The sequence below is a fragment of the Ptychodera flava genome, chromosome 15 (genome assembly GCF_041260155.1).
Source record: "Ptychodera flava strain L36383 chromosome 15, AS_Pfla_20210202, whole genome shotgun sequence".
In the NCBI taxonomy this organism is placed as follows: Eukaryota; Metazoa; Hemichordata; class Enteropneusta; family Ptychoderidae; genus Ptychodera; species Ptychodera flava.
Window position 1 is genome coordinate 13,682,019 of NC_091942.1, and position 13,919 is coordinate 13,695,937.

Here is a 13,919-nt window from a genome sequence, read left to right on the forward strand (position 1 = left end):
CCTATATCATCTATATCACAGACACTACTGTACAAGTTATATTCTTCATAGCGGAATGACAAATCGGCAGCTTGCTCTCACTACCCCGGAGAACATGCAATCAAGAAAAATATTTTTACATGCTTACATCCTTTAGGACCTTCACTGTAGTGAGCCTCTTTCATTTACAACTGTTATTGTTTACTTTAGTCTGGTCTATACAGCTACGGATCATACTTTACTCTACTTTATTGCTCAACATAACAACAACACACTCAAGGAGAGTGGTAAGGCAAAATTTACAAAATTCAAAGATGCAGACTTCAACAATCATAGAGGATTGGAGGTAGCGGTAGGCTCCATGGAACAGCGTACACTTAGACTGGTGTCCATTGAGTAAATATGCACGCACACAAAAAATCACAATTATATCCTGCATTTTCCTTAAAATCGATGTTTTAAGATAATCGAACAGACAATGTCAAGGTGCTGCACAGGTGTGATATTGTTTGCCTGTAGGAATGGCCTTGGCCTTTGTCACAAGATATAGAAAGCCATTGCTATTGTTTGCCTGTAGGAACGGCCGTGGCCTTTGTCACAAGATACTAGAAAGCCATTGAGTATAGCACTCTGCAGAATATCTCTGCAACACATATGTGGCTGGAGGCGTGCTCAGCCATAATAGGGGCCCAGACACTTCGCACCAAAACCAGTTCGCCCCACACAACTTCGTCCCAAAACCATTTCGTACCAAAACCACCTCGTCCCAAGTACTACTTCGCCCAACCCCACTTCGCCCCAAGTACCACATCGTACTAAAACCACTTCGCCCAAAGTATAGTACCGTCAACTCGTCCTGAAACAACGATGTTACGACGTATCGTAAGGTTGTTTTTACCTACAACTTGGAAGCATTAATGTGTTAGGACATTTTGGCTACAACGAACCATTTATTGTTGCATGAAACCATAAACGATAGAATAAGAAAATAGAAACACGCAAATGCTACAACTCAGGTGCCTTGCGCGGAATTGCACGATGTCACTTTCGCGAAATGCGTACACTTTCAAGATTTCAGTCCCAGGATGACAGACAGGTGGTTATTTTCAGCTTTACCAGTTAGCGATAAGTTTCGGGCAAAGTGGTTTGGGGACGTGACTTTTGGGGCGAAGTGGTTTTGGTACGAGGTTGTTTTGGTGCGAAGTGGTTTTGGTGCGAAATGGTATGGGACAAGATGGTATGGTGCGAAGTGGTTTTGGTGCGAAGTGTCTGGGAACCCCATAATACAATCACTCAACCCTTGTATGAGCCAGCACACAAAGCTATCTCCCAACATCCTTTGTAGTTTGTATTATCATCTTCAAAGGCAAACAATACACAAACATGCAACCATTGACGTAGTCTCTCGCTATCTGTCCTTTTTAGCCTCATGATCTCACAATGTAAACATTGAGGTCATAGTGGAGAACAATAATGCTACTACGTGAAGGCTTATTTAGTTTGGGTTAACCGCTTGAAAAACATCAGCAGTCACCTTGTTGTAGGATACAAATGTACACAAATGGCATCCATGTGAAAGTGCTGGATAAATGATGTCCCTAGATACTTGCTATCTTAGCCCATGTTAGGCGTTGTCAAAGAAATACCACTTGTTGTCTATCCTGTATTATACTCCTGAAATCACATTCACTAACCTCTCTTCCAGAATGTCATCCTTGTCAGACACAATAGGCCTCAGCAATCGGGAGGCGCTGAAGAAGCTCCATGTATCCATTGAGGGAGAAATCCGAGCCTATCAGAAGGATAAGCATTTACAACTGGAGCGGATTCCTCAGAGCTGCTACAGCTTGGACTATCAGCCATACTGTCTTCTTCACTGGACCAGTGCTGCCTCACTGGCCTTGACAGCTGTGCTTGTCTTGATATGCTACGGCTGTCTCAACACAACCAGGTATAAAATCTTCAATGCTGTGATTCAAACCAATACCTCCCTTAGAGACTTCCACAATGAACAAACCAGTGCATATTTACAAAACAAACAAAAATGTGATTGGATCTCATGTCCATTGCATGTATGAATGAATGAATATCTTGGTCTGATTATTATAAAGTTTCATTTGTGTTAGGGATAGTTCAATGTATGATAATACAGGTTTCACAGTGTGAGGACTAATAAAATAATTTATGCATTGCAATTCTAGTAATCTGAAAGATGAAAACTTGGGTACAGAAATGCATAGCTTTTTTTAACTTCTACAGTTTCACTCTGCTAAAACGCTTGTGTTGTAATCTCTACATGCAAGTTCTACATGTTATAATATCTGCATAGTGTACACAAATAATTTTCAATCGAATGGTATAACCAAAGAAATTTCAAATGAACAACTCATAAAAAATGCTAAAGGTAGTGTCGCAAATGATGAGTGGTAAGTTTTCTGTTAATTTGTGCTTTGAAGTATTGTCACAATTGTCAAGAATCAACCACTGGGTATGTTTCATAATTTTTCTGTCTTTCCCCAACAGCAATTACCATCTCATGATAGAGGCTGTGATTGTCTTTCTCCTGCTGATCATCAACTTGTATGTGAGCGGAAGCGATAAGAAACTCAGGCGCAAAGAAATGCAGTATCGCGCTGAGCACCTTCTGAGAACTCTACAAGGTATTACAGTGTCCCTATGCTCCTGGAAAGTCTGTGAATTTTAAAGTCCACAGGGAAGGTCCTGGAAGAATTCCTTAAAAATGAAATGACTCTTTGAAATTCCTGGAAATTTGACAGTGCACCTACAGCTTCAAAAAAAAGACGATGATCAGTTGTGATACCAAAAACATTGATATCTTGTAAAAATGATGTCTTGAAAATGGTATTTTTGACCTTAAAAAGTCCTTGAAAATTGCTGCAAAAGGCCATGCAAGTTCTGAATTTATTGAGACTTTTCGTGTATTGACCCTTTATAAGTATTGCAAGCACGAGGCACTCAATATGTTTTCCCTCGCTTAAGCCTTTTACCCCATTTTCCTTTGTAAAGATCACACTTCATTGTGACAGTGCTAAATTGAACCATGAACTCTGCCAGTGAACGGAGACATAATCGCCCTCCGTCCAGGACAACTAGTGCCAGCTAAATTGCAAGAGCTGTAGCTATTTTTCCCAGGAGGGAGAGAGTTCGAAGTTACCAAACTATGTGTATTTGAAAGAATGCCTGATTTGCATCTGTCAGTCAATAGGTTTGACGGGAATGTTTCATTGTAAAATACCCTACAATTGGTAGCTGTTTTGAAAGTGAATTTCTTATATTTTTGGAGATGTGAAGAGCATGAAAAAAGCAAAGTTAAACTCTGTAATAAATGGAAGAATTTTCTTTCACCCTTATAATGTGGAAGGGGTTGTGTGATACCGAAGGCTATGAGGTGCCATGTGTAAGTCATAACTAAAATTGGTATCCAAAGAACATTTTCAAGGTTCCACAGATCGTGTTGATATCCAGTGTATCCCTTTACCTGCCAAGTTCATATTTCACCATCAGGTCAAGTTGGTAAAACAATTGTGAAACAAAACATGTCCCATATAGTGCATTTTAACAAAGACTTGAAGATTTGAAGGTCTCTGAAGACATAAATACAGTAAACATGATTTTTACAGACTAAAGCTGCTATAATATACCAAGCCAAACGGGTCAAAATACGTACGGTTTTGGCTCAATACTGCTTTTTACTGACTTGGCAGATGGTTAAGTGATACTGTCTGGTAGGTAAAGGGTCATCCACTGTACAATGCGTACAGGTGACATTGCTGCCAATCAAAGCACATGTTCATTTTTCTTCCAAGCAAATTCATCCAAAACAGCCCAATACAGCTAGCCAAGATTGATCACTGGATGTGTACAAGGATGAGAAAAAATTCATTTTTCCTTTTTTGGGGCTAAGACTTAGGATTTTATTTTACATATTCTGTAGCCTGCATCACATCCTGTGCCAGCTGGGATGAAAAGTTGTACCCTGATTTGAATATGCCTCTGTCGAGAAGCGTGTCACTGCAGTGGACGTACAGGGACGGCAACCTTGTCAATTTACCTTGCAATCTGCTAGTGAAAGGAGACATCATTGCCCTCCGTCCTGGACAACTAGTGCCAACTAAAGTGCAAGAGATGGAGGTATGAGACCCCTTCCATCTCTCGAAAGAATTTATTGCATTCAATGTATAATTACTCATTCACACTTACAGTTCCATTGCCAAAGTTTGGTAAGAGTCCATTGCTTTCTTTGGTAAAGTTGGGTCTCTACACATGAAACAGTCACAATTAATGTGAACAGGTTCTGAGTTAAAACAGAAAATGAGTGAAAAACTGTATTAAGATTGAGTTTCTTTTGTTTACTATAAAAATCAATGGTATATATATATATATATATATATATATATATATAATATATATATATATATATATATATATATATATATATATATATATATATATATATATATATATATATATATTATATATATATATATATACATACATATATCACCATGAAACAGTCACAATTAATGTGAACAGGTTCTGAGTTAAAACAGAAAATGAGTGAAAAACTGTATTAAGATTGAGTTTCTTTTGTTTACTATAAAAATCAATGTTATATAATATATATATATATATATTATATATATATATATATATATATATATATATATATATATATATATATATATATATATATATATATATATATATATATATATATATATATATATATATATATATTATATATATATATACATACATACATATATCACCATGTTCCTTACAGAAACACAATAGTAAAATAGTAAGTTAGTGGATTAAGGTAACTGAAATTCCTCAAAGGCGAATAAATCTGTACATTGGAACACAGTCCCTCTATCCACCGGTCTGGAAACGTGGCTGGTTTCTTTGTGACACTCCGTGATATGAACAAACACACGATTCACACCTTAAACAAAGGACACTGACAATGTTCAACTGGCCGTTATATCGATGTCGCTACCCAACGATCCTATGACAGCCGCAATGTGATCGTTCAAAAACATGACGTTTGTGGGTTGTTATTTTCAGAATATCACAAAACATTACAACTTGTTCCCTCTAGAAACACTAAACAATTTATTTTTTCATTAAATGGGTAACGTTGTCCCTCTAGATATAGCTTAAAAGGGACCACACATTATGGTTGCATTATGATCACGATCGAAAAACAAAATGGCCACGCACTGTTCGCAAGTGTCATGGACTATTGCCCGAAATCAAGAAGACAGGCAAAATCAGCTGAATATTAACATCGACAGCTGAGTAGTTCATTACCAAACTTGTTATTGTGTTGACATGATAGCATTTTGTAAAAGGTATTTACTGTGCCTGAGCGTGAGCTTACGTATCGAGAGTTCGCCATATTGACGCTACATGGGAAAATATGCGAATAAAATCTACGTGCATTTCTAAGCAGTTGTCGTTCCTATTCTGCTCAGTTAACAGACATAATTTCACAGAATATTACACAGAAAATATATTTAGATCATATTTGGAGGCATTGACTACTAGCATTGTAAGAGAAATGGACGACAAATTTTGCGGTGTGTTTCTAGCCGTGCCTGAGCGAGCGTACGTATCGAGAGTTCGCCATATTGACGCTGCATGGGAAAATGTGCGACCACACAACTAAAATCTACATGCATTTCTGCAGTTGTCGTTCCTATTCTGCTCAGTTAACAGACATGATTTCACAGAATATTACACAGAAAACATATTTAGATCATATTTGGAGACACTGACTACTAGCATTGCAAGAGAAAGGGACCACAAATTTTCCGGTGTGATTCCAGCCGTTGCTTGTGCTACGTACGTCAACACACTCGCAGCGGTCAACCCCAGAAATTATCGCACACTATCATCATTTACGATGGGATAAGGATCACGAAAAACACACACCGGTTTCAGGATATGATAATTTCAGTCTTCGTGTCGTAGATAGACGCAGAGAACACTTAATAGAGCCAAAAACAGCGAAAATTCGAGAAAAGCGTACACACAATCGGGGACTGTGGCATGCAGGACAAACCCAAGCTACGCATTATCACGTGACTGACCCTCGTATCGCGGTTCGGCTGTGCGGTCTAGGTGATTGACACCTTTTACAACAGGCGTTTCCAGACCGGTGGATAGAGGGACTGTGATTGGAACTGTTCAGTCACAAGTTTCAATTGAAAAAGTAGGTTACCACTAGTCTGAGTGTTGTCTGCATTGATTTTGATCGACATTCTCTCATAATGTTCATTACTTTTTTCCACAGCCTGTTAACGGCGACACAGTGGTTGAATTTGAACCAGGGCAGATGTACAATCCTTGTACAGAGGAGATCATGGAGGAAGTCATAGAAGCCACGGCTCATGAGCCAATGAAACCAGTGCTGTATAAGGTGCTACAGACGCCATATGCTGATACTCTGAAGTAAGACACTATGAATTTTGATTCCAAGTCCTGTATGACATAATCCTTCAGATTTTGGTTTCTGTATTAACACACATGTTTTCTCAAGTTTCAGTCGGTCGTATGGACACAGGTACAAAGTGCTTATGTTCTCTTTGTTTGAAGCAATGTGTCAAACCAGCTCTGATTTTACGAAAGGTAACTCAGCCCTAACAAGATCTTGGATTGTCTGGTTCCAACAAAACACAGATGATAACAAAATGAGAAAAATATCAGATTCAATAGAAAAAAGACAGTCTTGTGATGTAAGAATTTAGACTAGTGGGCATAAAAGTTTTGAAAGTCTAACAAAAGTTGTTCTCATAGTAAGCTGTTTCTATTTCTGTGCTGTAAAAATTTGATGAAGATGTTTATGATTAATTGGAGAAAGAGACAGATTATGTTAGCACAATCTTGCAAGTGTTGTTCCTGATGACAGAGTGATGTGTGAATGGCCTGTAAGAGTGTATTCACAATACGGATGACTGCCAACTTTGCAGGAAGTGTCTGTGGAATGCTACCAACAGACCTGTCGGCTTGTTGGAAAACAAACGACTAGTGTGCAATGCTCTATTGGAAAGACGAATTCTGCCTGTAGTTCTAGTAAGTAGTATAACATCTAATATACCTCTTGAGAAGGAGTTAACATCAACATCATATGAATGAACCACAGTGTCGGATGAAAATGTCCATGCTGTCATAAGATGCATAAAAAATGACTAAAACAATCCACTTTTGTTAAAAGCTCCATAAGCTGTATCTTTTGGCTATTCTTTCAGAACTTTTGTTCTGTGGTTTCCCTACACTTTCTGCATTGAATCCCTAAACTGTAATTTAATGCCAAGTATTTAGCATATCAACACAACCTATATGAGTATAATCAACATTGTTATTGTTGAAAATTGTATTCAAGTCCGGACTAGAATTCATTTGTTAACAATAAACAATGATCACTACACATATACAAGCTGTATTGACAAAACAAATACTTGAAATTTCAGAAGGACAAACGGATTAGAGTCAGACACGGTAGTTGATATACAGAAGCAGAATACTGAAAAACTTGCCACAAGTTGCAGCTTATGTCCCTTTAAATTTTGGTTGCTGACATCTCAGTGTGGTGAACACAATTTTGCTTCTCCTGTAATTTGCAGTGTCAGGATTGTTGTTATGGTATAAACGTTAGAAAAGCTATTTTCAAGAGCCTGTAAAAGCTTGCTGTAAATCTGGTGTGACTTGTAAAGAAAGAGAAATTAAGGATCAGTAGAAATAATTCTAATGGAATGACTGAACAGTGTTCAAAAAGTGAAACGCATGTGATTAGTTCTAGTCCATTACTTAAGCATGTAAGCATATGATGTCATAGAAAACAAGTCCTTATGGACTGCGTTCCTGTGAGTTCCATTGAATAAAATACTTGAAACTCACCAAACAACACAAGACGTGCCTCATCCATACCTATGGTCTCACAGCACATTTTACCGTGGCCTTTTTTCAGATGCTGTCATTGTTGGCAAATGTTGTCCGGTACGTTTTCTTGCAAGATGACGTTGGTCACTGGAGCACCATGATCATTCTGTTGCCGGTAGGTTAAAGTTCATGAGTAGCCAATGATTGAACAGCAATCGCGTTACTATTTGTCACGAACAGAGTCTATCAACATAATTGAACGATTGTAATGCTATGTGGCATTTTGATTTTAGTATCAGGAATGCCACCCCTGGACATTTACCCCCTCCCCTTCCCCACGACACTTCCCACAAGTCTATTTGGTTTGGGTTAGGCATGGGGTAACTGTGTGGTGGGGAAATGTCCAGGGATAACTATCTCAAGCTTGTACTGTGAGTTTACTTTTCATAACACAGTTTATTTGATGATAGTTATTCTTTCTGAACAAATCTTGTTATCATTTCATACTGCACGCATTCCACAATGCTGTAGATTAAAATATGAAAATACTATCATTCTGAATCTTACTGTCAAATGTTGTATTCTCTCTCCAGCTGTATTCCATACTACCTCTCTTAGCATTAGTGGTCCCCATCATGTGGGTTCTTGTCAATGCCTATGGAGTGTCCAGAATTCTCACCTGTTATGAAAAATCCAAGCAATCTACAAATGTAAGTCAGAACATTGTGTCTTTCATGTCAAATTCTCGCGAACATCGAAGAAGAATACATACAGATGTATCCACTATATACTAATCTGTAGTTCACTCTTTCAGTGATGTTCTTGTTTTTATGATTAAAATATCGTAGAAGAATTTCTAAAGTAGATGTGTAGGGGTTATGTGTACTTCTTTGGTAAGTTCTGATGTACTTTTGTGAAAAATGATTATGCAAAAAAATGTGTATGATAAATTATGTATGTGATTTTCAGGGATTATAAAATGTTGATATTTCATGCATCTGGACACTGATTCATAAAGTTTTTCTCCACCCTATATGTGAGCGTTGTACCCCTACCTATTTCAAAGAGTACAGATTTCACTATATCTATAGCCATTGCATACATGACATTGACATCTTATTTAGGTTTTGGTAGTGAGTAGAGTATGTATCACAGGACAGTTCCAATTACAAAGTGGTAACCTATATGTTCAATGATAATTTGAGAATTTGAACTCACCAAGGTTACAACTAAAAATCTGTTGTTTTTATTGTCATGTGTTCAAGTCTACTGTAGCTACTCCTGTTTTTATTTCAAAAAAACGAGTTAACTTTTACACGTTTCACACCATAGGTACAGTCAGCGCTACAAACCATGGAAATTACTGACACTCTCATCAGAGTACCGGTAGGTAATACATCAGTTTACTTTATCATGAAGTTTACTCCTAAATTTATGACATAATCCTTTTACACTGAGAAGTCGTAATGCCATGTCAATATCTTCTGCAAAGTGAAATCCAATTTTCCAGTAATTTAAACCGAATTGTGTTCAGATTTTTTCAGAATTATTTGGACCTGTTTGGGTCTGACAATTACAAGAAAGACAGAAAAGAATAAGCATTTCATGACATTTTTATTGATTTTGGGGGGTTTTGTTTCTTAATGAATTCATTTGCTTATTCATTCATTTATGCATTCATTCTTTGATTTATTTATTTATTTGTCACTCATATATCAATCATTCATTTCCATATATATATATATATATATATATATATATACATATATATATATATATGACTTGTGATTATTGTATATGACTTGTGATTATTGTATATGACTTGTGTTATTATTCTCAGCAAAATTTCATTCTCAGATTATCAATTTTTTTTTTCCTCAAAATGGAAAATGCTTTTACTATTTCCAGCATGATGTCAGTTTGAATTCAGTCTGGCATTATTTCCTGTCAACACTTTTCGGAAAATGTAACACCCTGACCAGAACGGCCAACGTCATGCAAGCCCTGGGTACTATGACAGTGAGTATGCAAAGTAGTCTTATCTCCTTTTCTTCTTTCAAACTCATTTCTCATCTCATACAAAAAAGTCTACGTATGTAGAGTTAACTGAACTGACTCAACTCTACAGTGCTGAAGCATCACATTTGCTTGTCATAGAAGTAGCCTTGTGCCAACAACGTCACATGTTTTATGTTCACAGGAGCTCTCGTGTGTGGACAAGACAGGGATACTTTCATACCCCAACCCCTCTGTGGAAAAAGTCTTCTTCTTCAGTTCTTTGTCACCCGAAGACGAAGATGATGATGATGTAGGGGATGATGAAGAATCGGACGAGGAAGGCGATGGGAGTGATGGAAGTGTTGAAAATTACGGAAAGAAGACAGAGTCGAAAGATGACGATTCTGTCTTTGAAGCGGAGAAGGCGTCTGATAATGAAGGTAAAGATGACATCCTGTGTGTCTTGAAACTATGGCAACAGGCAGCAGAGAACTTATGCTGCTGATGTGCAGAGTGCTCGGAAGGTTATATTGGATTGGTTGTTGTCACTATTCACAGCAACTTAGGGAGTCAATTTTTTATTCAATTATAACGGTAAGATTGAGCCAACCAATAGGATGACAGCTTTCAAGATGCTGAACATTAGCCCAACTTATCCAGTGAGTCGCAGTGACATCTAAGGTTATATTATTAGCATTTATATATGCAAAGTCTATGAAACGAGTATCCTTTCTTTTTTGCAATGCTGGAGATGACTCATCCATGGAGAATGTTCACATACTTGGAACTGAGTGTTGTACCCTCCTTGTACACATGGTGAAGCCACAATCAGAAAATACATCAGTTGTTTCAAAAACAAATATTTGTCTAAAATTTAGGTCACGGATTGAGTGTACTGTGTACCCGGGGATCAAATCCATCCCCTGCGTGGTAAAGGTTCAACTACTGTGGAAAAGAATTTCATGTAATATGCATGCAAACCCTGCAGAGATGCACTTTCTGTCATCAGATAGTTATTCACTGAGTTAACCCTTTGAGCGCCAAAGTCAATTTTTGTCACCTTTATAAAATGTGCCCCAGTCAATCAGATTTTTGCCAAAATTTTGGTGAAAAACTGTAGCAAATGAAATGTGATGTCCATTTGATCCAAAACTATCAAAAAAATTACAGAAAAATTCATAAAAATTGGTAAAATGTTACACTGAAATTTTGGTGGGAAAAATTTACAGCACTCAAAGGGTAAAACTCCAAGTGGCATCAGGACCATTCCTGGGACACATTACAATCTGATGTTTCCACCCATTAGTGGTCGGCTAGGGTTAGGGTAGGTGTCTGGTACTTCAATGTTGAGAGCATGGATGGACAGCCGGTTTTGCATGCCCTCACTAAAATGGCATCAATAAAATGACCAGTAATTTTAGCATTTTTTTTTCATAAGCCTACAAATCATGTTAAGTCATATCCATGGATGCAGTAATCATTTCTGGTACCGGTTACTGTTGTCTTTTTTGCTGCTGAATTTCACAGATTTCTCCTTTGTTTTAATTTACAGATTATTTTCCAGAATGTCATGTTGAAGTTCTTGATCTCACAGAATGTCATTCAGTAAGCACACTTTTTTATTCTCTTTTTTCCCCAATTCCATGAAAGGAAGCTCTAGAATGGTGCATGAAAAGGATAAGATATATGATAACATATTGTGGCTAGGGCTCTACCCTTCTCTTAAGGTAGTGTGTGCCTCAAAAGTTCAAGACTCAAACTTTTGCTCAAACTTTCCTCAATAAATTGATTCGTTCAACCATTCTTTTACTGAATCAAGAATAAAAATCTGGGGTCACCGTGCAAATTTTGGTACAAGAGAAACAAATTACCCAACATTTACTGATTCTTTGAAATTCAAAATGGCTGCCATCTGCATGCTAACTCTACGGGGAAAAATAAAAATTTTGATTTTCAAAAAACTAAGGCAATGATAACTTTCCATACTCCAAGAGCTTCAAAATGAGCCCCCATAAGTGGTAGACCAAAAAGTATCAGAAAATTTGGGCAGTCCAAATATTTATTCCCGAGGCATATTCTACTTGAAAACACAGCATACTTTCATTGCCAATGTTATCAGTACAGTGTGTGTTTACATGTACATCACATGGTTATCATCATAACACTGCTTGTCACCATGTCTTTCAGAGTGAGATAGGCTTGCAGTTTGATGATCCTAACTGGGAGAGACACATGACTTCGCTGAAACCCCTGGTAAGCTCTATTACTTAATATCAAATTCCTTCAGAGTTATCTATACTATTTGAAAAGAGAACAGAATTATTAAAATTATCAGAATAATATTATAATACCACATGGACAGTTATCAGCTTTTGTGAACATTTGTATAAATTTGAATATTTTTCTACATCAAAATTTATATTATCTTTTTTTGTACTTTTTCCATTATAATCTGATAGGGGTTGAATATTTTGATCAATACATGCAATATGGATGCGATGCAGAAACGTACGGAATTTATAGACCACATAACATGCATAGCTGCCTTACAGAACTTGCCATTGGTAACTAGGAGGTAAGTCTCCTGTGTGTGCGTATTATTAGCTGTAACTTCTTACTCTGCAAGTCCAATAGTAATGATATTGTGTTTTCAAGTTCTGAAAACAAGAGCAGTAATGTCGCAATTCTTGACTTCCTTCTTTTAAATGAAGAAGCACAACCTTGTATAGCGATCAGTGTTTTTTGCTGAAGTTTAGGAATGCAGGTACAGGTTTCTAATGTCCCCGAATATGATTGCATAATGGGGAACCCCAGTGACACGACTTTGGAACCCTGGTTACATTTACCTAGGTACCGCCCTTAATAAAAACACTGATCTGAGATGACGTACTTCCTCGGTTCAATATATAAAAGAGTTCCGTACAGTGCTGATAATTACTGTAGGTTTGTTCAGTGTAGAATCAAATGGGCGACATTCTTGCTGTATTTTAGAGAAGGTAGAGAAATATAATCTGTTTTTGCATCTGTGTTTACTGAGTACAGCAGTTTATGATCAGATCCTGTAGATGATTTTGATTATGATGGCTATTATCATTGTAACCTTGATGTTGAGCCAAATACCATTCATCATTCTTGTAAATGCAATTTCCATCACTCTCGCCAAAATTTTGAACAAAAACATGTATTTATTTTTTGTATATCAAAATCCAAACTCGATTTCATTATATATCAGCCCTATTACGATGTCTGTTTCATTGATATTACTGATAGTACCTGGCACATATGAAATGTACACAACTGAAGCATCTGCACTCATCAAGGTCAAAGTTTAAAATTTGTCTTCCAAATCTAGTTAATAAAACTATTGTTCACTTTGGTTTCCAACTGTGTTCACTTGCTTTCTGTGCAGTGCTTTAATATAGATAAGATCTGGCCTCTTTCACCTCTTTAGGCCGTAATCGTGACTAAAATGGTGGCCCGGACATGATATGACATCAGATGACAAAGAAGTGCCTTGGTAGTTTTAGTTTAACAAGAATCCGGGATGATAAGATATAAAGCAAACAAAAAGTATGGTAGACAAGATGAACTTTGTTTACCATGCAAATTTGTCACTGTGATATTTGGACTGCCTATATTTAGAATTTGAACAACCAACCTTCAAAGATTTATCGCAATACAATGACATGCATAGATTAATTAGACCATGCCCGACTGTGTTCCTCAGAACAATGCAATGAATAGTAGAATGAAACAAGAAATCATAGGAAACTATTCTAATCTTTGACTTATTTTAACGGTAACTCTTTAAAGTTTGTTTGTCACATTTGTATCTGACTGATACCAATCCATCATTACTCTGTAAAAAATTCTCATGATGCTTCTACAATAAGTACATGTAAAAAAGCTATTACACTTTTTTCCTTGACACCAAGGTTTCCGCATCTTGGATGATAAGATGTCAATGATTCTGACCTTTGTTTTCATCGGTGGCTGACCCTTCACCCTTGACCTCTGTCTCAAAATATTGCTTTGCT

General features: G+C 37.0%; 1 protein-coding gene across 1 annotated transcript in view; it reads left to right on the forward strand.

Moving 5' to 3' along the window:
• Positions 1–13,919, forward strand: part of LOC139151216 (transmembrane protein 94-like) — a 35,435-nt gene that overhangs the window by 282 nt on the left and 21,234 nt on the right. Inside the window, exons 2-14 of the mRNA XM_070723849.1 lie at positions 1,685–1,930; positions 2,503–2,639; positions 3,935–4,131; positions 6,299–6,456; positions 6,975–7,077; positions 7,973–8,059; positions 8,478–8,594; positions 9,217–9,270; positions 9,793–9,903; positions 10,085–10,322; positions 11,435–11,487; positions 12,070–12,135; positions 12,342–12,457. Of these exons, the coding sequence (XP_070579950.1) occupies positions 1,686–1,930; positions 2,503–2,639; positions 3,935–4,131; positions 6,299–6,456; positions 6,975–7,077; positions 7,973–8,059; positions 8,478–8,594; positions 9,217–9,270; positions 9,793–9,903; positions 10,085–10,322; positions 11,435–11,487; positions 12,070–12,135; positions 12,342–12,457 (1,682 nt within the window). The 5' untranslated portion in view covers position 1,685. The remainder of the gene's footprint in view (positions 1–1,684; positions 1,931–2,502; positions 2,640–3,934; positions 4,132–6,298; positions 6,457–6,974; positions 7,078–7,972; positions 8,060–8,477; positions 8,595–9,216; positions 9,271–9,792; positions 9,904–10,084; positions 10,323–11,434; positions 11,488–12,069; positions 12,136–12,341; positions 12,458–13,919) is intronic.